The sequence below is a fragment of the Chelonoidis abingdonii genome, chromosome 18 (genome assembly GCF_003597395.2).
Source record: "Chelonoidis abingdonii isolate Lonesome George chromosome 18, CheloAbing_2.0, whole genome shotgun sequence".
Taxonomy (NCBI): domain Eukaryota; kingdom Metazoa; phylum Chordata; order Testudines; family Testudinidae; genus Chelonoidis; species Chelonoidis abingdonii.
Window position 1 is genome coordinate 13,771,923 of NC_133786.1, and position 26,938 is coordinate 13,798,860.

A 26,938-nucleotide genomic window follows, 5' to 3' on the forward strand; every position below is an offset into this window, starting at 1 on the left:
CAACCCCTGGCACCAAGACGTGACTGTATTTCCCCCCTTCACAGCTCCCAGGAACCCCCGTCACCCCATCAGTGCACAGCTCCCAGGAACCCCTGGCACTGAGACGTGACCGCGTCCCATTCCCCCCCCCTCCAGCTACAGTGCAACCCCCGAGAACCCCTGGCACCAAGATGTGACCGTGTCCCTGCTGCTAGTGCACAGCTTTCAGGAACCCCTGGCACTGAAACGTGACCATGTCCCCTTCGCTAGCACACCACTCCCAGGAACCTCTGGCACTGAGACATGACTGCATCTCCCCCACACCCACCCCCGCTAGTGCACAGCTCCTTGGAACTCCTGACACCGAGACATGACCACGTCCCCTTTGCTAGTGCACATCTCCCAAGAACCCCCGGCACTGAGATGTGACTGCGCCCCCTGGGCTACATTACAGCTCACTACCTCCTGCTGCCTTTGCACACTGCAACAACACCATGTTGCCAAGTCTCCCGAGGAAAGGAAAGCAACCCTGCCTTTCCAAAAAAGCCCAGGCCGTTTCAGAGGGAGGACAGTGGGGGCTGTTTATGCAAATTCCAATGTTTGTAGTTCTAGTTTTGTTGCATACACGTTACACATGAAAACTATTAAAATAATAGGTGTGTGTGTACTTCCATTATTTAAAAGGGTCATTCTCGCTCTTTCCACCCTTCGTGGTCTCTGTTGCCTCAGTGGTACATTCCTGTGTTGAACCACTGGAGCATAGCCTGGTGTGGGACAAAAAATTGGAGCATAGGATGTGTCAAGGGGTGGGCCCCAAAGTTCATGAATTTGGGTGTGTTTTCTTAATTCAACAGGAGTGGGGACAGGAGGATTCTCAAATTCTAAGAAAGTGCATCACCCTGAGGCTGCTCAATCACCGACACCACTCCTACAATCACGTTTAAACGAGAATGTTGTGTTGAAGTCACCTTTGCAAAAAAACCCAAGTAAGCAACCTCCAAAGGGAACAAGCCCCAAACCTCTGCAATCCGCAACTCACAAAATATTTAAGCCGCTTTTTGTAAAAAAAAACAAGCCCAGAGTTAAACCTGCTGCACATGTCAACAGGAGGGGGAGAGAGAATTCTTCACTGGATTTCCTTTGGGGGCTGTGGAGGAATTGTTACTGCTGTCAGAAAATCAGGCAGATGGACTGTTTCAGCCCAATGCCTGGTTGTGTGTTTTCTCTACCTGGAGGGTCTGCCTCTAGCTCTCAGAGTGACCCAGTCAGTTCTTAGCCTCTGGTACAACTGTCAAAAGGAGGCAGTGTGACCGAGCAGTTACAGCTGGACTCAGGACTTCAGGGGTCTACTCCCAGCTTTGCTGCAGACTGTCTGCACAAGTCACATGACTGTCCCCTGCCTCAGTTTCCCCATCTGTAAAATAAGGATGCTGAGGCTGACCTGTCTCCCAGGAGGATTGGGAGGACCAGTGTGTGGCTGAAAACACTAGACCAGGATAGATTATCGCCGTTGTTAATTTTTGCCAGCAGTGAGCTGGGCTTTTCGGTGATGGGGACACCTCTCCCATGGGAAGCTCCACAAACTCATTGGGCACACAGGTCTTTGCCTGGCTATCAGCCCTCTGGCTGGCTGCTTCTCCAGGGAATTCTCCTTGGCCGGAGAACCTCTCCTCCCATCCCCATGCCAGGCAGAGCTGGGGTGAGAGCCCCTTGGGCTCCACTCAGAGCTAAAATGAGTTAAATAAGTTTCAAAGGCCCACCTCCGGCATCGTGTCCCGTGCTCCAGCGACGAAGGAAAGAGCTCCCCTCACACCCGTACTGGCTGCCCCGGTCGTTTCCTCCATTGTGTTTCTGTATCCGCCTGCAGAGCTCACCATGGCCTGTTCCTTGGGATTGCGGGCACTCATGGATCAGCTGACAAAGCCCCAGCTCCCAGAACTCAGCATACTCTGGAGCTGAGGAGCCCCAGCCCATGAGTCAGGGGGAGTAAGGGGGCTTTACAGCCAGCCTCCAGGCAGAAAACTCCACCCTGTGGAGGCGATCAGAAACCTTGCTGGGCTCTTCGCGATGCTGCTGTCCATCCGGCTCACCTGGTGTCCAAGGAGAAACCTGCAGCAACCTGTGGAGCTGAAAGAGAGAAATGTGAGCCCAGGCCAAGTCAAAGGTCTCACATGGTTGGCTGGTGTGTCACATTAGTAGGGGAGAGTGTTTGTGTGTTGTGCCAGCGAGAGTGTGATACCTCCCCCGTATGTGTTGTGCACCCCACGTTTGTGTGTTGTGCTGACGGATGTGTGGCCCCTATGCTCAGCGTTAGTGAGTCTGTGTGTGTGGTCCATGGGTTTAGAGGTGTGTCCATGGGTAGGGTTCGTGCATGCCATGTGGGCTTTGCTGCTCGCGCGTGTGATGTGGACAGTAACAATCGGCGCACTGAGCGCATGCCGTCCATGGGTGTGTGGTTTAGTTCATGTCTCATGACACCCCTAACCAGGACTGAATTGCAGGATTCCTCACGCTCTTTGCTCTTCACTCCCACCTGCCACACCCACAGCCTCTCCTCCTGCAAGACCTTCCACAAAACACCCACCTGGCCCGAACACCCCAGTGCTTCCCTTCAGGAGGCCAGTTTTCAGCTTGCCTCACATTCCCCATCCTTCCCCAGCCCTGTCACTGGGCTCCACTCCATCCAGGGAAATCACCACAAAAATGAGCCAGCCCATCTGTGGCATGGCAGCACTCCCCACAGCATGAAGACTGGCCTGATGCTTCCAGAATGGGGGAGCTGACACATTCATGGCTACTTACGTGATCTAGACGAGGATGCAAGCCACCTCCTTCACCGTCCTCTGTCCTTCCCTGTTCTGCCATTCCCCTCTCTCCTTTTCTTTCTCTGCCTCTTTCCCTTGGCGGCTCCTGTAGCGTGATGTGTTAAGTCAAGGGGTTTTTCGAGTCAGGTCTGTGGTTCTCTCTCCCGCCCTCCTCCCACTGGTTGCAGCATTTCCGACACTGGGATATTTTTCCCCTCCTCTTGTAGCTCTTGGCTCTGAAAGTCACTGATTTCCTTTGGAGTTTGGGAGGAGAGACACAAGGAGGGGAAGGAGGGGAGCAGAGAGACAGCCTGTCCTCAGAGCTGAAGTGGTCAGGAAGAGCTCACAGGACAAGGGGACGCAAAGCAGGCGCAGCAGGAGAGCCGGGATACATAGTAAGTAAAGCTAACCAGCTCCAGCTGCTCCTAACAAAGTTGGCGGTGTAGCTATGGGGCCAGACGGGCCATGGGATTTCCCTTAGCAACTCGGCCAGGCCCGGGAGCTCGGCTCAGTCCCAGCTCCAGTCATGACACATTCCAGCAGCAGGCTGTTTTTCTTGTTTCCCTTTTATTTGTGGCCTGCAGGAGTCCGGAAGGAGAGAGACCTGCTCCCCTTCCGCTCCCCAATGGATCCCTGCTCATCCGGGTGCTCTGAGCCAGGCTGGGGAGAGGCCTGCATGGGGCAATGCAGGGAAGGCCAAGGCTGAAGTGAGTTGGATAGCAGCCCGCTTGGGGGAGTGGGGGGAAATATGAGCCTTGCAGGCAGGGGAAGGGCTGGGTTCTGGCCCCACTGGGAAGGTGGTAATGCTGCACAAGCTGGGAGGATGTCCCCACACTCCACAGCCTCGGGAGGCGGGGAAAGGTGCTACCCTGCCTCTGGGTGCAGTGCTGCAGCCCCTGGGTAACTTGCCATGGAGCCGGGAAGAGTCCACAGGTGCCAACTTTCACACGGTAAATAAGCACCCTGACTTTCACAATAAGCCAAAAATCAAGCCAATCCCATTTCGAAACAAGGCCAAACCAAGCCAATCCCTAAGAACCCCAACACTCTATGTGACTAGATCCCCCTGACATGCAGTGTGGGACTGCGATGGGCCTGCCGTGCACCCCGAATCTCTCCCCCCATTGCCCCTGCTTGCCGGGAGCCCATTGAAAAAATAAGCTACAAGCTAAACAATCTGCAAGCCAAAAACTAGCCAACAAGCAACTCACAAGCCAATTCAGCCAAAAACAAGCCCAATTTCTGCAGTTTTTTTCCACGGGTTTGGCATATCTGGAAGGGTCCTGGCCTCGCGCCCCGTGTGAAGGGAGAGTTCGGAGTGTGGGAGTCACCATCAGCACAGCAAAAGCCCACTTGGGGAATGAGCGCAGAGTGTGGGGCAAAGGGATCCCTGGTAGTTCTCAACCAGGAGTCCGGGGCCACGAGCGGGTTTCAGGGGGGTTGCCAAGCAGGGTCAGGGTTAGACTCACTGGAGCCTCGCTGCGCAGAGCTGGAACCCCAGTGCCCTGAGCGCTGACACCTGAGGCTGGAGTTGAAGCCTGAGCAACTTAGCTTTGCGGGGCCCCCTGTGGCATGGAGCTCCGGGCCACTGCCCTGCTTGCTACCCCCTAATGCTGGCCCTGGCTTTGTATGCAGAAAACCAGTTGTGGCAGCACAGCTGAGCGGTGGAGTTTTTATAGCATGTGGAGGAGGGGGGGGGGGCTCAGAAAGAAAAAGGTTGAGAACCCCTGGCCTAGAGGGCAGGAAAATAGACACAGGATCCGTGACCATAGCCCACCACCACCCACACACCCCACGCTCACCACCACCCACACACCCCACGCTCACAGCCCACGACACACACAGCCCACAACCACCCACACACTCCACAACCCAGGTCACACAGCCCACCACCACCCACACACCCCACACTCACAGCTCACAACCACCCATACACCCCACACACACAGCCCACAACCACCCCCACAGCCCACAACCCATGACACACACAGCCCACAACCACCCACACACCCCACGCTCACAACCCAGGGGACACACAGCCCAAAACAATCCACACACCCCACGCTCACAACCCATGACACAGCCCACAACCACCCATACACCCTCCACACACAGCCCACAACCACCCATACACCCCCCCACACACACACACAACCACCCCCACAGCCCACAATCCATGACACACACAGCCCACAGTCCACAACCACCCCCACACCCCACAGCTCACAACCTATAACACACAGAACTCAGAACCACCCACGGCTTACAACCCACAATGCCCTCCATACAGCTCACAGCCCACAACTCACCACATACACACCCCTCAATCCAGCTCACAACCAACCATGCACATACCCACCGCATAGCTCACAGCACACTATGCACACAACTCACACACACACACCTGGCCCATCTAGCCCATTGTCCTCCCTCCTGTTGTGCCATGGTTCTCAGATACCCTGGTGAGGGGCAGATTGGACTGGACTGATCGGGCTCATGGCCTACCCAGGCCAGTATCCCATACCTCCTACCCTTCTGGGCCAGACCGCTGGTCCATCAAGTCCAGTGTCCAGCTTCTCTGGTACCCAACCTCAGTTGGAGCGTCACTGTGGACTGAGGGGAACATACAGCCCACACACCCTAATCAGAGCTGTCAAACTAGGGCTTCCATCTTGCAGCATGCTAGAGACATAATGGTTCACTTTCCTCCCAGCCCCTCCATGGCAGCTGAGATGAAGCAGCTCCTCTTCCTCTTCCTCGGGCTGATCGCCAGTTCCATCCAGATCGAGGACAACAAGATCCCGAGCCTGTGCTCTGGGCAGCCCGGAATCCCAGGCACACCCGGCATCCATGGAAGCCAGGGTCTTCCAGGCAGAGATGGACGTGATGGCCGGGACGGAGCAGCAGGGATACAGGGAGAGAAGGGAGAGATCGGGCAACCTGGTAAGGAGACGTCCCTGCTGGAGAATGCACCAGGAACTGGAACCCAGCTCCCAGTGAGGGAGGAGCCAAGGGCAGACCCATGGCTACCGCACTGGGCCAGTTGGGTTAACCAGCCAGCCAGATAGATTCAAAGGGTCTCCGTGTTCTTCCTTCAAGGGGAAATAAATTAGATACCATGTGAGGTGGGGAGTAGGTCCTATCTGCTCTGTTTGGGATCCATGACATGCAGCCAGGGGCACAGATCCCATGGGGATGGGTGTATCACGAATTAAATCCAGAGATGGATGGGCTGGCTGGTTATTAGTGGCTCCAGTGCACTGGGCATCTCTCCTGCCCCCTTTGATGTTCTCTCTCCTCCCCCTCAGGAGTCCCAGGTCCCCGCGGGGACAGCGGCAGCCCCGGCATGAATGGTCTGAATGGGGAGAAGGGGGCACAGGGGGAGTGCGCGGTGGCTCCCCGCTCAGCCTTCACTGCCAAGCGCTCGGAGTCACGCAGCCCACCCCTGGCGGATCAGCCCATCCGCTTTGATGTTGTGCTGATCAACGAGCAGGGCCACTATGATGCGGACACGGGCAAGTTCACCTGCGAGATCCCTGGCGTCTATTACTTCGCCGTCCATGCCACTGTGTACCGCAGCAGCCTGCAATTTGACATCATGAAGAACGGCCATTCGGTGGCCTCCTTCTTCCAGTTCTATGGCAACTGGCCCAAGCCCACCTCGCTGTCGGGCGGCGCCCTGGTGCGCCTGGAGCCTGAGGACGAAGTGTGGGTTCAAGTTGGGGTGGGCGACTACATCGGTTTCTACTCCAGCATCAAGACGGACAGCACCTTCACCGGCTTCCTGGTGTACACCTACTGGCAGAACTCAGCTGTCTTCGCCTGAGACCCGAGCTGCCGGGGGAGCGACTGAGAAGTGCCGTCCCCTCGGCGCACAGCCCAAACCCTGTCACGTCCCCTGGGGAGGGACCCCCCAAGAGGCATCGGGTCCAGTGGCCTAAGCACAGTCCTGGGAGCCAGGACTCCTGGGTTCTTCGCCATTGACACTTCCCACTACCACATACGGTGGGGATAATGATGCTTCCCTACCCCAGAGTGGGACTCTGTGAGGAGTCATTAGTTAGTACTGCATAAGAGCTAAGTATTCTTATTATCACTGGTGCATGAAGTTTGGGAGGTCTCAGCCCAGCTGGTCTCCTGGCTCCTTGGGGCACTCGCTGTCTGTGCAATGGAGACGCAAGAATGTGGTTATTTTATGTTACTTCCCATAGCTATTTAGGATTGATGCATATTCCCTGAAGTGCAAGTGCTGCATCCCAGCGAGACTGGGCAGTGCCCATGGCACAACCCCCCTGGTGTCTGTGGGGCTCACTCACCCCCTATCTCAGCAGAGAAGCCAAGGGCTGGGTGGGCCATGGACACAGAACTCCTGGGATGTTGCTGGGGAAGCCTGCCACGGTGCCCTCCCTGCTCTGAGCATAAACAGGGCTCTTCAGGGGCTCCCAATGCACAGCCCAGACCCCCAGCTGCTGTAAATCACAGAGCTCCTCTATGGAGCTTCACAGCTATACGCCAGCTGAGGATCTGGCTGGATCTTCTTCCCACTTTTACATCCACAGCAATACAGCAAAATCCTATTGAACCCAATGTGGGGGCTCCAGGCGTACCCAGTTACAACAGACTGGACACTGCCCCCGCTGTGTGCTCCCATTTGACAAGCAGACACGACATGTAGCCTGACTCCTGGACCTGCTCCGAGCGCACCCTGCATAGGGCCGTGGCTGGGACGTGCAGCAGAAGCTTGCTTGACAGGCAGTAGCTTTGCCAGCTCAGCCACCCAATTTCATCTGTGCTAGGTGCAGGGACCACTCTGCTTTCATGCCACTCAGACGTCGCTCTCACAATGTATATGATCTCCCTGTGAACTCTCAATAAATGGGGTCTTAACTATTCACCAGCCTGTTAGCGTGTCTGCTCCGGAACACATGTCAGGGCATGATCATATGTTTTGGTTCTTGTACATCCAAAGCTTGTTAGCATGTAGTATGCCTGTCAGAGCATGTTTGTGTGCATCATCTGTGTGCTCACCATGGCATAGCTGTATTATCAGCCCACAAATGCACATCTGAGTGTTGTGTTTTCTCTTGTATGCGTGACTAGGTGTGTTAGGATCTTTTCTTGCATGCATGTCAGTGCATGTTAGACTGCATTGGCTCCTGTACGCACATCAGGGTATTAGCATGTGTCAACTTTTTTGTGTCTTTCCTTGTATGCATGTCACGGCCTATTTATGTGTCTTCTCTTCTAGGTATGTTAAGGTGTTAGCATGTCAGTTCTTTTCTGCATGTCAGGACATGTTAGCATGTGTATTCTCTTCTGTGTGTGTTAGGGCATGTTGGAGTCTGTCAGCTCCATGCAGCTACGTAGCAGGGCCTGTTTCTGTGTCACATGGTACTATAGGGTGGAAGGAGACATCTTTACACTTCATAGCACTGTTCTCTTTCCCCTGGCTCTATAGTCACGTGAGCAGCACCGGCTCCCTGCCTCCACTGGGTCAACCCAGGAGCTCCTGTTAGTACTGCTTGGCAGTTCTCTTGTTACACACACAGCAGTGAGCCAAGCTCTGCTCCCTCTCTCTAATAGCAGATACCTGGGACTAGCCTGTGCTTGGAAACAGAAGACAACCCTCAGTCACGCCTGGTTTTGCTGCTGGAGTCACCTGTGGGATGTATTTATAGCACTCCCGGACCCCAGCTCCTTGAGGGGGTAGAGTCACCTCCGAGACCCAGCATGCTTGGCTTGGGGGAGGCAGGGTACCAAGGCACACACTCAGCGTGCACACTGACAGCATCCATCTGCTTCCCCCACCCCGGGCTGGCACCCCTGCATGCAGGGCCAAGGCATGGTCTTCTCGCTGCTTGCAGCTTTGACTACACTACCCTGAAGGCAACAGCCCCAGGCTTGTCCGGGATCTAGGAACAAAGCAGCAAGCCCCACAACCCATGCTGTCTGCTTCTTCTACATGCTGGGGGCTTGGGTATACAAAAGAAACATGGACCCAGCCCAGAAGGCCCACGTCTCTCTAACCAGCTACAGTCCCCATGCCCATCTACTAATAGGGCCACCTCTGTAGATGGAGAAGCCCTTCCTCCTGCCCCCCAAAGTAGGATGGTGCTGCCCATAGAAAGGGTCTCATTCTATCAACAGGCCTTTCTGCCACCTGGGATTGGATCCTTTCTCCACTGAGAAGCAGCCCCAGGCAGGGAAGTTGAGCTAAGGCAGGAGAAGAGCCAGGAAGTGCCTGGAGGGAGTGTGCATGCTATTCCAGCTGCCCGCTCCACCCTGAGAAGGGGGACGAAGCCAGCCTTTGGAGCTCTCTTGGAGGATGGCATTCTGGGTGTCCGGGTTCCCCTCTGGTACAAGGATGGGGAGAGGGGATAAGTATCTCCCCCATGACAAGTCTCTGCTAGCAGGGACAGAGAGAGAGAAAGAGAGGCAGCCTGAGCGCCAGCAGATGCCAGTCATCTTCAGTGACGTTTTATAGCTCGAAACCGACACACAGGGAGTGGAAGTGACTTGCCCAAGACTGCACAGTGAGTTAGTGCCAGAGCTAGGCACAGAACCCGGGAGTCTTGACTCGCCTCTCTCCCTGCTCTAACCACTAGACTGGCTGCCTCCCGGCCTTTGACAGAGGGACGCCTGCAGGAAGCCCCATTTACAGACACTTCTGTCAAGGCTGCCTGCTCCTGCTCTTGCAGGAAAGGGCTGTGCCTGCTTGTACCCAAGCTGGCAAGGCCATGCCCTTGTGCTTTGTTGACACCTCCCTCCCCGCCCCACACTGTGTAATTTTGGGCAGATGCACAGAGTCCTCTGTCCCCTAGGGGGCACCAGCTCCCCACATTGCGAGGGTTCCTGTGCAAAGCATCAGTTCAGCAGAGCTGGGCAGATTAACCCACCACTACCTAGCTCCTGCTTCTGTTCAGTTCCAGGCCGGCTGCCAGGGCACGACACTCCTCACAGTCTGCACAGCAACAGGGTGCATCAGCCAGTGCCTTGCGAGCCTCGTGGAGCAACCTGCAGGGTGTGGAAGTCGGGACTCCCGCTTCTAGTCCCAGCTCTGATATTGACTCATTTTGGCCATGTCATTTCCTCAGTTTCCCTTCTGCCCAATGGGGCTCACCCTCTTCAGAGGGCTGCCATGAGGATTAGTGGAACTGGGAGGTGTGCTGAGATCCGGAGCTGGAACAGTGCCCTCGCTCTCTCAACTCCAGAGCTCCCCTGGAGAGTGATGCCTGGCTCCCCTCACTGCCTCCCTGGGGGCAAAGTTGCTGAGACAGCACTTTCTTACTTCCCTTCCCTCTCTCCCCTTGCAGATTTCCACTGTGAATGTTGTGACCTGGCTCAGGAAAAGGTCCCTATTTTTAGCAAGGGAAGGAAGAGCCCTCGGCACTTCTGTCCAAGATAGCCTGGTGCTACTTTTCCAAACTCCACTGGATCACACCCAGCTGGGGACTGCTTCCCATTGTGAGAGCATGGAAGGGGGATAGCAAATGAGTCTGGGCCCTGTGAGCTCCCGAGGGGGGCAGGCATCACAGATCTCCCCAAGAGGACAGCTGTGATCATCCAGCCTGAGCTCATGTGTGTCACAGGCCTGAGAATCTGGGCTGCCCAAACAGGGAGCAGAGCATGGGAGGAGGCAATGCATTTCATCCCCCTCTCGCATGCCTGCCCTGCTAAGGTGGTGGGCTCATTAGATGATCTGCCGAGCTAAGCAGTGCCTAGGTGGGAGACCTCGAGAGCGCCAACATTTGATGGTTATTAAAACACTGCAGGGGACAGCACCCAGATGCAAGACTGAATGCTTCATGCCCCCTGGCGTGTAAAAGCAGAGCTTGACTGTCATTTAAAAGACTCTCTCACGGAGCCAATTGGGCTCAGGAACGAGCCAGGCCCACAGAACAGGGAGGGGAGCGGTGTTGGGGGACAGGAGAGAAATTGCTTATGTGGGGAGTTGATGGCGTGATCTGGGAGGGGGACCTAGCAAGGGTGTGTGGCGAGGTGGATAGAATGAGTGAGAGACCAGACTCCTGGGTTCTATTCCCAACCATGGTCAGGAGTCAAAGGGCATCAGGGATTAGAGGCAGGGCAGGGGGAAGCAGGACTCCTGGGTTCTCTCCCAGCTCTGGGATTTGAAGGTGGTTTGAGCAGGAGAAAGCTCTCTCAGACTCCTGAATGCTGGTCCCAGCTCTGCTGCTGCTGCCATTGTGTAAAGTTCAGGTACATTTTGGGGATGGTTGAGGGGATAGTTACAGAATAAGGACAAATTAGAGGAAACCCTAAAAACATCTTATTGATGCATCTCCCATGCTACACCCTGCTGCAGTCCGTGATGGCCTCAGAGCTCCACAAGAGGGCACCCCTCTCCTCCCAAGAGCACATCCAGGAGCCGGAGGTTTCCAGGTGGTCTGGGGACTAGGATGCAGGACCCCCTGGAGAGGCCTAGAAAGCTGGGGGGTGAGTCAAGGAGCCAGTCTGCAGGGAAGAGAGCTGGGGTGGAGGGCTAATAGCAGTTCTGGGAGTGGAAAGAAGGCAGCAGGGTGGTGGTACATGGCAGCCCAGGAGGGAAGGAGAACACAGGATACCCCAGGGGTCCAGCTCAGAGGCCCTACTCTCAAGCCTGAGATGTTCCTCACTGCCTCCCTGCTGAGGGTAGAATCTGGGCCTGGTGGGTGTGGGTCAGCTGTGATGAGAAGCAGCTGGTCCACACCCAGCACTGGACAGGCAGGTCCTGAGGCTGTGGGCATAGACAGATGGCCCATGACCTACACCACCCCCACATCCCTGAGCTGCGGGCTCTTAAAGCAGCCTGGGAGCTTACATTGGGTCTGGGAAGGAGCATGGGCTAGGGCTTACAGCGGTGACTGGGATCCAGGACTGCTGGGTTCTATCTCCACCCCTAAGACTCCTATACCCCACCATCCTTTCCCTAACCTCTTAAGCAGAAAAGCCATATGCTGTGCCCTGCCTGGTCTGTTCTGCAGCCCCCACTCCTGGGCCAGGGTCCCCCATGGGGCCAGACTTACAGTGGACTCCCTGGCCTCACCTCTTAGCCTCGCAGAGTCCCCAGCTGCGATGAGCCAAGAGGCAGAACACACTTCAAGAAAATATTAGCCCAGGGTAAATAAACCACCCCTGCTCTGGTTACCTGCCCAGGTGGGAGCTAGGCAGCAGGACAAAGATGTGGGGCAAGGAGCCAGGGCTCCTGGCCGTGAGGCAAGGGGCTCAGATCATTATCCAGGGTAATGGGCTCCTCCTACCTCCCCACTGATCCTCCCCAAGGCCCCAGGCCAGCACACACCACCCCAAAAAGTTGGAGGGAACCCTGCGAGTGCTGGGGAGCTCCTAGCGCTGCACTCCCAGGCACCCCCAGCAGGAGGCGCTGGGGGAAGTGGTGTTGGGGCATTGTCCATAGGGCAGCACTCTGCTGTTCCATCCCCAGGACCCCAAACAGGAGGTGATGGAGGGAATGGTATCTCTCCCTTCCCCATCCCAGCTATGAATGCCAGGGGTCTGTGTCCCTCTGCTATGCTAGCTGGAAGGAGAGCTCTCTCTGGGGATCTGTCAGATGTCCCATAGTGGGGACTGCCATGGGCTGAACAGCCCCTTCCCACCACCCAGCTGAGTCCCAGAGGGGTTGGGCCCAGACTGCCAGGCTTGGCTGGGGAGCGGAGCATCCCCTGCTAGGTGACCAGAGGCCCCTTTGGAGCAGGCTTTTACCTCAACCCACAGCAAGAGGGAATAGGGCCACCTGCACCTGCCTGAGGGCTGTGTCAGGACTTGAGCACCCCATGACAGGGCCCCTACCAACTCACCGCCGGAGCACCTCCTTCTGGCCACATCTGCAGATGAGCTCGGGGGGGGGGGGGTCAAAAACCCCTTCCTGCAGGGGCGCTCCATCACTCCTCTGGGTCTGGCTCTCTCAGGACTTCACTGCTCCCATTTCATGGCTTGCCCCTTCCCAGGTCCCCGTAGTTTTCCCTGCCAGGAGGGGCATGTTCTCAAAGTCTCTCAGGACCCACCATCCCAGGCAATCTTCTCTTTCACTGACCTTTAACAGCACCACCACCCAGTGGCAGGCCAGGGAACCCAGGCCAGCCTTCTACACTGGGTTCCAACTAGGGTGACCAGATGTCTTGATTTTATAGGGACAGTCCCGATTTTGGGGTCTTTTTCTTATATAGGCTTCTATTACCAACCCCCCCCAATTTTTCACACTTGCTGTCTGGTCACACTAGCTCCAGCCCAGAGACTCTACAACAAGCAGCTAGGGTTTGTCCAGCTCTAAACCATAGATAGACAGCCCTTCCCTCATCTTGGGACACTACAACCCCTGGGGCAGACAAGGGCATGGGCTTTATACAGGCCCCTCCTGTTCCTGTCCAGCTGAGCTTCATTCCTAATTAATCCCTGCTCTGCTCCTTGGTGCAGCCTGGGCTGGTAACTGGCCCACATGGCCAGACCTTGTGTGGAGTGGATACCCCATCACAGGCCCATGGGCTGCATAGGATCTTACAGCAATGGGTGTCACTCAGGGTCCCATTTGGCTCATGTCTGTCCTGAGACCTAGAAACTTGTTAAAGGCCCTGCAGCCGACACCTGTGGGTAGAAGCTGGTGGGCATGGCAGGTCTTGGGGGTCCCACACTGGACCCCTGGGCTGCCGCTGATCAAAGACCCCAGAAAGGGAACGCAGGACCATTCTCTGCTGCTGCGGAGGCCTCAGCAATGGGGCCCTGGGAGCAAGAGCAAGGGCTCACTGCATTAGTGAGAGCAAGTCTGGCTTCAGCGGCTGCTCCCCACAAAAGGGCCTGGAGCCGCTCTGTCTGGCTGCTGGTGCGAAATGAGCCAGAGGCCAGGCCTGGCTGGGAGCCGTTCTCCTCCAAGTTCTCCCCTGTGGAATGAGCTGGCCAGGTCTCCGTCCAGTTCCTAGCAGCCGCAGAACCACAGGTGCTAACTGGGCCTGAGTCAGGAGGGGGTCAGGGGCTGAGCAGGCCAAGGAGACGGCCCTCCCCTCTCTCCCCAGAGGTGTGTCTCCTCCAGCTCTGGGCTGAGGCTGGCACGAACGAGCAGAGGGGTTCCTTCCAATCAAGGCCTGTGCGAGGGGCTGGGAAGCTGTGGAAGCTCAGGAGCTAGGGATTGCAGCCCGTCTCCCAGGCTCATCTCGAAGGGGGGCCCAGAGACATGGCTGAAGAGATTCTAGCCCAATATTCCCCTCAGCAGGCACCAGTCCTACTAGCGGGTAACCCCGTCCCAGCATGGAGCACCCCTTCGGTCCCCTGGGAGAGTCCACACCTGGGGCTGCCCTGGCTAGTTAGTCCCCTTGTGCAGCAGGCACCTGCCAAAGTGGCCACTGCCTCTGGATGGGGGCCCCGGCTGAGATGCCCTGGGCCTGATCTTGAGCGAATCCTGGGTCCTGCAGCGCCCGCTGACAGAAGGGAGCCCAGCAGCTCTAGGCTCTTTTGGTGGGCATCCAAAATCAGTGACCATGCTTGAAAATCCAGGCTGGACCCAAGGCTAGCTCTGCAGTCCCAACTACCCTCATGGGATGGGGCCACACACCAGCTGGGGAGATCTCTAACCAGAGACTCAAGAGTCTAGGGGCTATGAGACTTCACAGCTCCCCCCAGACTTGGGCTCACCATCTCTGAGTTTCATGTACTTTTAAGATGCTCCTGGTCCCCCAGAGCAAGGATACCCTCCCTAACCCAGAGCTGTCAGTGCTCCCAAGGGCCATGGACTCCTCCCAGTGGATGTGTCTGACATAAGTCGTTGAGGGCAGTCTAGTAGTTAGTGCGGGTGGAGTGGACACTGGGAGGCCTGGCTCTGGCAGAGAGTGGGGTTTAGTGGTTATAGCTGGAGATTAGCGTTCAGGACTCCTGGGATCTATTCCCAGTTCTTCCACTGACTCACCATGCGACCTTGGCCGTAACCACACCCTGCCTCAGTTTCCCCATGTGTAAAATGGGGATAATGCTCTGCAGGAGGAGGGAAGGGGCACTCTGCGACTTGCTGGGTTAATGCACAGTGCTTTGAGAGCCTAGGGTGGTGGGTACTACGGAAAAGTGAGTATGTAGCAGATGTGATGGGCAACGGGTGCTGCCCACAGCGGTGCCCCAGCATGGCTCTTCACAGCTCTCTCCCAGCGGCCCTGTGGCTGCAGCGCAGCAGTGGGTGCTGAAGTGGGGGATGGTTGCAGAGTGTTAGGAGGCTGCTGGGTGCTCACTGCAGAGCCCCAGGTCCCCTAGAAGCTAGGCTGGGGATGGTTAGCCAGAATCCCGGGTATCTGAATGCTCTGGCAGCAGCAGCTCCTTCCTGGAAGTGGCCTGAGAACAGCAGTGGACTTACGACTGTTTCCGTAAGCGGAGCCACCTGGGGGCTAAATGGATCCACGGATCGATGGCAGGAGCTGCTTGCTCTTGGAGATGGACAAGCCTCTTTTGCAGCTGAGCTAAGCTGCTGTGTTGGGCTGCGGGGAGCTGCATAGGATGATGTAGGGGGAGGGAACCTCACTTCCTGGGGAGGGGGGATGAGGGTGGGCAAACAGGAAGGGTGAAGAAGCCCCTGGAGCAGTGGTACTCAACCTTTTCCATGCTGGGACCCTCCAAACCTTCTTCCCTTCTCACTGGAAATCCCCTTTCCCCTTAGCAATATGGGGAGGAGAGGGAAGGGTGGCCGTGGCCCTTTGACATCTGCCTGAGACCCCGAGGTTGGGACCCCTGTCCTAGAGTTTAGCTGCTCAGAGCTCTCCTCAAAAGAGGCAACTTGCAGTCGCCCTGGGTCCCATCGCTGTAGAAAAGCAGCAGCTCCCTTCACAGCCCCAAGCAGACAGGGGCCTTAGCTGCAGGTGCAGGATCCGGATTCTGGACACCCCAAAGTTTGCATCTAAGGGTTTAGTTTTGCTATTTGCAGCAATGAGGCCATTTGCCAGACTCAGATGTAAGATCTGGATTCCCACATCCTGACCTGAAGGAGGCTGGACCTGGGATCACCGTTCTGACCCATCAACAGCTGAAGGAGCCTTGTCCAGAATGCCAGATGGTGCCATCCAAGAGCTTCCACGCACACGTCTACATTCCTGTTCCGCCTCATCCCCTATGCCCCAAGCCCACGACTGCAAAGGTCCCCGGTGGTCCAGCTGCCATTTGTCATCTGCTGCCCATAGCATCATTAGACTGCCTCGCTGCCGGGCACAAGACCACCTGCTTTGTGAGAAAAGCAGCAGGAGGGTGAGAGCAGGTGGATCTGTCTGTCCTCCCCACACTGCCGCTGTCTCTGGAGCATGGAAATCACCATCTCATTAAAGCTGGGCCCATGATTAAACCCCATGGCATCTTGCTCACACAAGGCAGCAGCTGCTAGAGAAAGAGGTTACTACCCAGGGAATGGGAGCCAGAGGAGCTGCGGCTCGTCCAGGTGGAGTTTGCCTGTACTTACTATCCCCTCCTTGGGACCCGTGACCACAGCCCCGGTGGAAGAGGCTGCATGACCAGCCTAGTCACTCCTTGGCCCTTCTGAGACCGTTGGTGCCAGCAGTTGGCGGTTCTGTGATGTGCAAGCCAGAAGCTGAACTGACACCAGACAAACTCAGTCCATGCCTGGGGCCCTCACTGGGGCCAGGGATGGGCCAACGACCCAAGCCTGATCCCAAGGAGCAACCCAGTCCCCTGGTTAGTACCTCAATGCAGCCTCATCTGAGGCATCCAGCTCCCCAGCCTCAAACTTCCACATGTTCCAGTCAGGAGGGCCTCTCCCCTCCCAGCTCATTTCCCGTCCTTCTGCTTCATCTTCCCACTGAGCCATGGAGCCAGCACTGGCTGCTTGGGACCCCACAGCCTAGCAGGGCTGAAGCTGCCAGGCCAGAGGACAAGAAGAGTCTCCAGGCTGCTCTGGATCCACCTCCAGGTGCAGGAGTGTGCCAGAGGCTGGGCGAGATTAATGGTATCTTGCCTGCAAATCTGCCCCATTCGTCTTCAAGCTATGCATGCAGGGATCAACGCCCTGCTGAAATGCAACCACCTCTGGGGAGTCGCACTGTAGCCAGTGCATGTCAAAACAGTGCAGGGAGGGGTGGATTTTAGCCAAGGCCTCCAACTCCTACCATAAATGTCACGTGCTGGTGAACGCCTGCACAGAGCCTCGATTTTTAAGGGTTCCACCCAAATGCTCCTCAAAGCTACCTGGAATTCAATTCCTCCTCCTCCACTGGACAAAGGACCCAGCTCTGTTGTTCCAGGGTGGGGACGGTGAAGCCTGCTGCTTAAACCACTAATCCATGCCCTGTCTGGAGTAGGATAGCAATCTGACCTGAGGGTGTAAATAGATCTCCCCCACGGGCCACCACACCAAGGCCTTCTCCAAGCAGGAGATTCCAGGCTCTTGTACAGCTCCAGCAGGGAAACACTCAGTGCAGACAGACAAAGTCCGAATTTGCACCCGGGAGGCTCAGGCGTGATTGGAACCAGGCTAAGCTGCACCACTGCAAATCACAGTCTATAGCAGCTTTGCCTGCCCATGCTGGGATTCGCAATGGTGGCTAGAACTGGGACAAATCCCCCAACCTAGCCTAGCCTCACTGTCCCAAAGGGGCACAGAAGAGCTGGCTGGGATATGCTCAAACCGGGACAGTTGTTTCTGCTGAGGGATCACAGTGCAGGGTCATTTTCCCACCCCCCAGCTGGTCTACGTTCCAGCTCTGGGCCCATGAATATTTCACTAGCCTTGTGCTAACACAAAGCGGGCTGGAAGGTACATTTTTAACAGCAGCTTGAACAACAAGTCCAGGAGCTGCCACTTAATGGGTGAGTTATTAAAGGAAAACGCTAAGTGCAGGTATCAATAACCCTGCGATCTGCCTGGACTCGCTGGGAGTAGGGCGGCGAGGAATGTACAGTTGCATTTTTCTGTTAATTTCCTGCTGTAACAGCCCGGGAGTAAATCAAAACACAGGCCTGATGGCTCCCAGTGGAAGAGCCAGCCTTCCGAACCCAGCTCTCTGCTGCGTGTAATAACGAGCCTTAATGGGCTACAGGAATATTAGCCAAAAAATAACTTCCCTCTGCTAGGCCAGCTGCAGCTGCAAGGGCAGGGGGTGAGCACTACCAGGTTCCAGCATGGGGAGTTTCCCTTTGACAAACCTTAGGCTGCCTCGGGAGGTCGGTACGAGTAGCATCTGCACAGATAACCAGATCCTCCACAAAGCCGCTCTAATCCCTGCTCTGCTGTGGATTAGCCTTGTAAGCTTGGCCAAGCCCTTTAGGCTCAGGGTTTCATCAGCGGCCTCTAAATGTGGGGCTTTATTTTGGGATGCCTAATTTGCAGAAGTGCTGAACACCCCCACACCTTGCAGTTCTACCTGAATTAATTAGGCGCTCCAGACAGTGAGCATCTCTGGAAATCAGGTGTGTTGGACTAACGGTGGGCACCCTGGAAAATGTGGGGCTTAACCTTGCAATGCCTCAGTTTCCCCAGCAAATAGGGTGGGGAAGGAGTTAACTAATATTCAGAGTTAGGAAGTGCTGCATAAGTGCCAAGAGGTAGGGGTGGGAGTTCGCCCACACAAGGGCTGCAGCCAGCTGAGGCAGCATTAGAGACAGCCATCTCCCAAAGGAACGCAGACCTTTGGAGTGGCTAGAGTAGGCACTGAGCACCAAGTCTCCTCGGTTCTAGTCCTGGCTTTGGGCGGGGTGTTTTCTATTGCCTAGAGCCGGGGAGGCTGAGTTTTAGGGCTCCCGGCGTACGTTGCTTACTCTGGGACTGGGGTTGTCAAGTGTTTAGATCAGGGAACTGGAAGCCAGAACTTCATGGCTCCAAACTGTATGCAAAAATAGTTCACCCAGTAGTGAAATGCAGCCGCCTCTCAGTTGAAAAGCAGCAGGTGCTTACCCGCGCATATCCATCCAACAACTCAGGACAGGACATGAAGGATAACACATCCAACAGCCACTGCACTTTCACAGACCTCAATGCATAATTGATAGGAAGCCGGATAGTTGTGGCTTCCATATTGTTACAAGGAAATGTTACCTAGACACACAATAAGTGAAACATCCTCCTTTCTGGGTCTTCTCTTTCTCCACTTCTAGACATACCCTGGAGTGTCACATTTTGCAGACATGAATAAATTAGCCTCCCATCCACCCTTGGAGGGTAGGTCTGGATCATCATCCCCATTTCACAGCTGGAGAAGCTGAGTCACTGAGAAGGGAAACAACTTGCCCAAGGCCCCCCAGACTATCAGATAAGGTGGCGTGTGTGCTGAGCCACAGGTCTCCGCATGCTCAGAAATTTCTGCAAAGCCTTCTGTGGGGGTTGAACTTTTCCATGCTGGGCTAAGCTCAAAGGGAGAATTCGCTTTGGAAAGCTAGAGCAAAATCTAGCCACTATTTTATTATATTATTAATTATTAGTAGTATAAAAGGGTGAGAGGAAAGCTTTTTCCTGCTAAGGAAAAAATTAATTAATTTCAGATTTTTTGTTCCTTTCCACACAGCATAACTCCAAACCCAGCTGACTTGTAAATGCTGAAACCTTCCTGTTTGCTGAGTTCTCCCCGCTGCCCAAGGCCTGATCTCTGTTTGCAAGAACATATATAGAAACAAGATACCAGTGAGTGAGGGAAGCCAGCTCTGAAAGAGGCTGGAAGGCAAGGATATTGACCGAGAACTAAACTGGTTTGTATTACCTGCTCCTTTTGTTTCACACAACCGGGAAGCGGGGGGGAGGAAGGATGGCGCAGGAGGCACTAACGCAAACGACAGCAGTGGCTGCGTTTGTTCATGCTAGTGGCTAAAGCTTCCCCGGTTGAACGTTAACTATGTGTTACACCCAAGCACACCCTTGACACACCACCCCCAGATCAGCCTAGGGCCTGAACACACCCCTGAAGTGTCCCCTCCTCACCCTCTCTGGCTGTGTGCAGGACCAGCACACTCTCCTCTCAGCCACCTCTCTGCCTACCCCCACCTGTTCTTCATCCTTGTCGGTTCTGCTCAGAACTCTCCTGCTAAGGCTGCAGGTTCCCTGCTGATTAAAGCCTGGGATCTCTGGCTGCAGGGCTGTCCCCCGTTTCCAGTGGGCCAGAGATGAACAGAAATGACATTCAACCCCAGTATTCCTCTGGGGAGGTGGCCCTCCCCCAGTCGGAGCACTCCTAAGAACGAGGCCGTGGGCAGTTTGGTTTTTGCAAAGGAGACTTTAATGTGCAGAGTCAGCTTCGTAGTGCAAAGAGTTAACCTTAAAACACACAGCTTTTCTGGACAGCAAAAACAGCCCCTAAAAAGGCAAAGAGACTGACTTTTAAAACATCAAAAAAGGTTGGGTAGGAAGGGAAGCAGCAGTGAGCTGTGGGAAGAGAAGTCCCCCAGAAAGCCTGATACGAAATTCTCGCCCTCAGGGGACTGCATTAGAAAAGCAATTGCTCAAAATAACCCCCTGAAGCAGGGCAGCCAGAGAGCAGCAGTGAGGGAGCCAGCTTTTTACAAAGGCACAAAGTGGGAGGGTCTGGCTAACTTTACAAAGGGGGCCGGGTTCGCTGCACAGGCCTCTGGCTGACTCCAGCGGCCCAGGCGGATGGTTAGGAAGAAGCAGAATAGCCTCGGCAGTGCTGGAGCAGGTGGAAAGCGTTATGTAGTTACGGACGCTGCACCTCTCCAAGAGCTTAAGAAGCCTCCTCGACCAGATCCTCCTCAGGCTGAAATGGGTGTAGCTCTCTGCCCATTTACACCAGCTGACCCATGCTATTGTATTAGATTGTACCTGTGCCACATGCGGCATGAATAAAATAAACTTAGGCTTTCAGCAATGCAGCTACTTCCCTGCTCCAGCCAGTCAGCACTAAGGCACTGGAGCACTTTCTGAAGGGACAGAACACGTGTACCACTGGGAGAGCGTTTTGGCCCAGCCCCACAGCCACCATTCGAGACACTCTGGTGGTGGGGGTGGGGGGAGGGGTTTGTACAAACTCTGCAAATCAATCAGATCGTTTCCAGGGGAATTCACAGAAAATAAACAATTCTCCGTTCGGATTTCAACATCCCCCAGCAGTGTTTGCCAGTGCAGGCGAAGCGGAAAGTGAAAGGGACAGGCCAGATGGAGAGGAAAGCAACATTTGAAACAAACTGCAGCGAGGGGAGAAGGAAACCTTTCTTTTAAAATAGCAAAGTAAAAGATTGTGAACACAAGGACTGCAAGCCTGGCTGTGGGTTGGACTGGACCTCTGGCTGCATGGGTTACAAGCGAGGGCAGAACTTGATTCGGTGACATCTTGCTTTTGCAAGATTTCAAGTGTAAGGTGCTCAGAAGGGACAGAGAAGGATATTTTTCATCCCCTTGCCAGTGGCATCACGCAGCAGCCATTCAAATGCTGGTCTGTGATTCTTTTTTGAATCGATCACAATTTGAAAGCTGTGTCATTTTATGTCTCAGTGGCCCACTAGCAGCACTGCTCCCTTGCAGCTTTCGAGGTTAGAAGCTTAACCTCACAGGTTCTGCATCTCACCCTTCACGCTTGTCTGCCAGGTGACGCTCCCGCCCGAAACATGGCAACTCTTCGCCAACCCCTGGATCAGTCTCCCCGAGACCGTCAAGCACACAAATATGGGTGGTCTCCTACAGGCTGTTGTGTGGCGTGCTGTGCCCTGCCCTTGGTAGAACTGTTTGGTTCTGGCCTCCATGCAGGGGCCACCCCATAGGCTCATGCCTTAGAGAAACCAGGGTAAATCCTGCACCTAAAGAAGTCAATTTTCCCATTGCCATCAGTACAGCCAGCATTTCACCGTGAGGCTGTAACACCATCCCACGAAGTGCTTGTAACCGTTCAGTTACATTCACACTGACTAGCCTGCATCTCGTTATGACACAGAATTCTGCAGTGTAAACAACCCGATTTGATCCTCCCCAAGTGCTCTCTGGCCTTAATACAGGGCTTCATTTGGGGTCAGACCAACCATCAATTATTTATTAGCTTGAGAGAGAACAAAAACATCCCCCAGCCTCCTGTCTTGTGGTCCAGGGGCTCTTTCCAATTTAAGCACTGACAATTAAATTGATTCTGGCACTCTTATAACCCATCTCAAGCATCCGGGAACACGAGAGGGTTTTACTTTAAATAGCTAATTGTCAGCTCACTGATCTCTTGGAATTACGCTTACTGGCAAAATGTTGACAGGGCCTCCAGACCTCCCAGTCCAGACACTACTGCTAAGTTTCACTGCAGGGAGATGGTGCAAAAGCAAAGGAGAGCTCAGCATACGGTTCACATTTCAGGCCATCGGTAAAACACAACGCTATAGAATCCCACTCTGAATTACAACCCCTATATGTGCAATCACAGCTTCATCGCACATCGAAAAGCACTTGCTCCCCAGAACCTGCACGTCTCAGAGGTCCAGCATTGGGATTTAGAGCTTTCCTCCCTCGGAGACCTCTCCTTCCATTCCAATCCAGACTGGGAGACAGTGAAAGCTGTTACAATGGATTGGCTCTAGAGCAGTCTCAGTAAAGGCCATGGCTTGAGTAGGCCACAGAGTATCAAGTCCCTTCTAAAAGAGACCCTCCAAGTGTGGAGGAGGTACCAGTGAGATGTGGATGCTCACATTGCTGCTGCCCAAGCTGGACCTGTTCCGTGGATAAATGGAGGCCTTCAGTCTCCATGGCTGTTAAGACAGCACTACATTCATGAGAAGAAACAATCTTCAAAAGGAAAAAAAACCCATTCAAATCCCTCCCAAAAAAAAGCTGTGCAAGGAGTCTGGAATGTGCTATCTTGCATAGGTGATCTGTGCTAATTCCATGCTAGTGTATCCAAGGAAGTGCTGACTTAACTCTACTGTAAATTAAACTGGGAAGAGTTTGTGTTCTCCCCAGTAGCAACATTCCACTTCTAACTTGCATCTCTCGAGAAGGCGGGGCCCTGAGAGAAATGGGGAAATGAGCTTGGAAAATCCCACAGCCTAGTAATTTTCCCCCTGCATTACCAGCTTTTGAAGGGGAAAAAGGAAAAATAAAGACCCCAAATGGCATCAGGGTCCAAAATACTGTGACGGTTTCCGAAGGAATGATTAAAGATTGCACAGGGTGTGCTTCTGCAACCAAAAGCCAAATAGGCCTCTTGCTGTGGAGATCACTAGCCAGTCTTTGGCTCAGGCTTGAAAGATGCACTTGCCCACTCATTAGGGGCTGTAGCCGAGATACTCAACAGTATGTAAGTACCCAACTCCCACTGAAATTGATAAGCGTTTGAAGCCTAAATATCTTTGAGAATCTGGGCCTGTAAGCCTGGGGCACCACTGTGAAATTGACTAGACAGCACTGTGGTTTGCTGTGAAACTGACCAAGAACTTGTCAATTTCACGCTGCTGCTGCAGGGCCTCACCCACTCAACTCCCTTCCTGCCTCCCTACAAGAAAGCAGGAGGGTAAGTGGGCACAAGAAGAGCTCCCTCTCCCCCTCCCCAGCTGAGAGAAGAAGAGAAATGCCAAGATTTTCAGGCAGTCACTAGCCAAGCCTGCCACAAGAGCCCTCCCTTGCTCCTAATAGCAGGGTTGGAATCCCAGAGTTTGCCCTTTCCTAACAGCTGAGTTTCTTACCAGGGCACAGCCTCCATCTTTCATAGAAGACTTCGTGTAGGAAGTGTCTGGATCCTTTTTCAGGCTCTGCTTTGGATACTCTGTATGATGAGCCAACGGAGGAAGAGTCTGCATTGCGGGCAAAAGTCCTTGAAATACGAAAGTTTCAACTGCCAAAACCTTCCAGTCCATTATTGAGATTGGCTACTGTGCTTACCAGCAGCAGCAACAAGAGAGTTACACCATAGTATTAGTGAAACAAAGCTTCTAATGTTCTCTCTGTTTTGATACCACTGTCGGTTCTTTGGAAAACTCCAGGTGGCATAGTAAGTGTTGAGCTGATGCTGGGTACCTGGTACAGAAAGTAACACCACCGTGAAGCTGGGGTTCCAGGATTCTCATGTGCTGGCTGGCACTGCGGGTAAGCCCGGTGGAATGTAGATTAAGCAACACCCCAAGCTCACAGGTACACGTCCAGAGTCTGCAGTATCATCTGCCGGCAGAGCGGGCAGTTGCGCTGGAAGATGGCCTGCTGCAGTAAGATTTCGGTGCATTGTTGGCAGAGGCACAAGTGCCTGCAGGGCAGGAGCAAGACTGTCTTGGTTTGGTCCTGGCAGATGACACATTTTTTACGTTCTTCTTGTTCTTTCAGGAGCATCCACGGGTCGTTCTCCAGAGTGACATCTTCGATGTCCTGCTCGGAAGCATTCAGCTGCTCTTTCCTCAGAGCCTTGGCTCGTGATGTGCTTGGCCCTGGAGGCTGGAGGCACTGCCCTGCTGTGGCGTTTCGACCAGAGGCTGGTTGTGCATTTGATCCTTGCTCAACGTTCGTGCCATGTTGGTCCCCATGTCCTCTGGCTGCCAGCTGCTGCACCTGACGGGCACCGGCTGCACCCTGCTGATTGGCTCCAGACAGCCCTGGTCTTCCCTGATGAGCTCCTCCAGAAGCAACTGGCCTATGAATGGCTGCAGCTGCCCCTTGCCTGCCTTGGATGGGCTCTGCACCTTGTGGCGCTTGATTGACCTGTTGGTTTGTTGCTCTGCCTCCTCCATTCCAGTTGGCCATTTGGAAACTCCAGCCTGCTACCCTGCGCCAAGCGTGGGAGCTCACGACCATCCCCAGCGATAAGAGCACAATCTGATAGAGGCGCCAGATGTCCCTCCGTAGGCGGTGGTAGGAAGGCAAGGTATTCAGGTATCCCAACACATGGTTTGCCAGCGTCCTTGTCAGCTCAGGGTTGAGGACTAAGGTGCTGACTGTGACAATTAGGGCCAGCAACACTAGACCATAAAGATTCAGGAAGAAGACATTAACCAGGAGCTTGCTCATAGACTCTAGGAGTTCGAATGCCAGCTGGCAGGGTGACCATACGAGAATGGACATGGCAATGGCACTGCTAGACATTTGAGCAAGGAAGGCAGCGAGGAGGTCTGTGACTCTTAGGAAAGGGCTGATGATGGAGTCCCACAGGGCCAGCACCAGATTCTGGGTGCCGATCAGGCAGATGTTGATGATGCTGTTAACAAAATAGGCCAGGAGGCTCATGACAATGGTAAACACTTCGCATACCTGCCTCAGGAGCGACTGGCCAGAGCCAACCACATTCCAGAGCCCTCGGTGCACAAGTTCCTTGCTTCTCAGGACCAGGTGCGAGAACAGGTTCCCAATCACTTTCAGACTCTCCAGGCTGGAGCAGAAACCTCGGAACAGGCCGGTGACAGTTTGGACCGAGCTCAGGGCCAGGCAGCAAAGCGCCTCCACCAGGTACACCAAGGAGAACAAAGTCCCATTCCAGCAGTGGATCACACTAGCCACCAGTGCATTGGGCAGGTTGTAGATGAATGTGATGAGCCAGAACAGCACTGAGAGCAAGGTGGAGACCAGGAAGAAGTTCACGTTGAGCAGGAAGCCCAGGAAATCCAGGGCCATCCCTATGCTGTTGATGACCAGGAACACTAGATCCATGGCTTGCGCCCTGACAAGGGTGGTCCCGGCGTGAACTAGAGCAGATGGGCTGGAGAAGAAGAGAAGGGTCAGGCTTTGACTGGAAAAGCGGGGGGATGGGGATGGTTCCCAGGGGATGGGGAGGGTCCTGCCATGCAGCTGGGGGAGAAGAGGATCCTCTGGTGGCTAAATATGCCTGGGGAAATGAGGTGGGGTGGGGGTCACTTTAGTGTTTCAAGGTCCTGGTGGAGGGGAGTGAGGGTTCCCTTGCTACCAGACTTGGGGGGACGGACTCTCAGACAGGAGTTTAAAATCACTCAGGATTGGGGGTCCTCTGGCTGGGGGGGGAGGGGGCTTCCAAACATGGGGGGTCTCCGGGTCGCAGGGGTCTGTTTCCCAGGGGGAGGGGCTCTGTCTCTAATCTGGGGGTCCCCTGCGGTAAGAGTGGGGGAACCTCTGGGTCTGGGGGTTCCTGCCGCCCCGCACCCCCTGCCTGTCTGCGGCCATTGCTTTCAGCGCCCCCCGGGGGGCGGGGTCACCCCCTGGCGGATTCCATCGCTCCGCGGCGGGGGGAGCAGCTCCTCACCCCGCTCTCCCACGGGGGGATCCGGGCTCGCTTCCCCCTCCCCCCCGCGGGGGGGTTTAGCCTTATCCACGTCCCGAGGCTTCCTCGGTCCGAATGGGCGCCACCATCTTGAGTGGGCGGGGCTGGACGCCGGCCAATGGGAGGCGAGATCCGCCCTCCTCGCGCTCTGATTGGGCTGTTTGAAGGACTCCGGCGGGTGGTGTATACGTTCCGGCGTAAGGGGCGTGGCCTATGGATCCCTAGGCTCCTTTGATTGGCTAATTCTGGCTCCGGAGGGGTGGGTGGAGCTAAGACCACGCTGTGGGCTGAGGATTTAAAGGGACAGTGCCCTGTCCTGGGCTGAGGGGTGGCTCAGCTGGGCTCTGTCCCAGTGACCTTGGGGAGTGCTGCCACCCCCAGGCAGAGTCTGGGCTCATGTCCCATAGCTGGTGTCAGGCACCCCCTGCCCACTGCGATACTGGCTCAGCCAGGGGTGCGGCCAGATCAGGATCCGGTCTGCAGAGAGTGGCTGAGGCCAGAGTAGGGTCACCAGATGTCCTGATTTTATAGGGACAGTCCCAATTTTTGGGTTTTTTTCTTATATAGGCTTCTATTATCCCCCACCCCCTGTCCCGATTTTTCGCACTTGCTGTCTGGTCATCCTAGGCCAGGTGCTTCAGCTGCAGTGACCAGAACAGGGCAATTATCCAGTGATCCGTCCCCTGTCTGCAGGGTCGGCTTTAGGCCTGTTCCAGCAATTTCCCCAAATCGGTCCCCGCACCCAGTGAGAATCCCTTCCCTGGCTAGAGGCGCTTTTTTAATTTTTACTCACCTGGAGGTGCTTCGGGTCTCCAGCAGCACTTCAGAGGCGGGCCCTTCGCTTGCTCTGGTTCTTCAGTCATCCCCGTCAAAACTGTTTGAAGTGGGCCCCGCACTTCCTAAAGCCGGCCCTGCCTGTCGTCCACGCCCAGCTTCTGGCAGTCAGAAGCTTAGGGACACCCAGAGCATGAGGTTGCATCCCTGACCATCTTGGCTACTAGCCACTGAAGACCCTGTCTTCCATGAAAGTATCTATTTCTTTTT

The 26,938-nt window shown here is 54.9% G+C and overlaps 2 protein-coding genes across 3 annotated transcripts; one reads left to right on the plus strand and one right to left on the minus strand.

Moving 5' to 3' along the window:
- Window positions 1-1,898: 1,898 nt before the first annotated feature.
- On the minus strand, window positions 1,899-26,021 carry RNF26 (ring finger protein 26). 2 transcript variants are annotated; one of them, XR_004373727.2, is made up of 4 exons: window positions 25,877-26,021; window positions 23,367-25,360; window positions 2,782-2,889; window positions 1,899-2,106 (listed from the first exon to the last, which is right to left on the minus strand). XR_004373727.2 is itself a non-coding variant. In XM_032780483.2 (2 exons), exon 2 carries the CDS (start codon window positions 25,309-25,311, stop codon window positions 23,806-23,808), a length of 1,506 nt encoding a protein of 501 aa, XP_032636374.1. In that variant the 5' UTR covers window positions 25,312-25,360; window positions 25,877-26,021; the 3' UTR covers window positions 19,953-23,805. The 2 variants fall into 2 exon arrangements, 1 of the variants encoding a protein (XP_032636374.1); XM_032780483.2 differs by lacking the exons at window positions 1,899-2,106; window positions 2,782-2,889 and having other exon boundaries at window positions 19,953-25,360.
- On the plus strand, window positions 2,899-7,675 carry C1QTNF5 (C1q and TNF related 5). Its single transcript, XM_032780500.1, has 3 exons — window positions 2,899-3,178; window positions 5,497-5,726; window positions 6,092-7,675. Exons 2-3 carry the CDS (start codon window positions 5,504-5,506, stop codon window positions 6,607-6,609), a joined length of 741 nt encoding a protein of 246 aa, XP_032636391.1. The 5' UTR covers window positions 2,899-3,178; window positions 5,497-5,503; the 3' UTR covers window positions 6,610-7,675.
- Window positions 26,022-26,938: the final 917 nt, after the last annotated feature.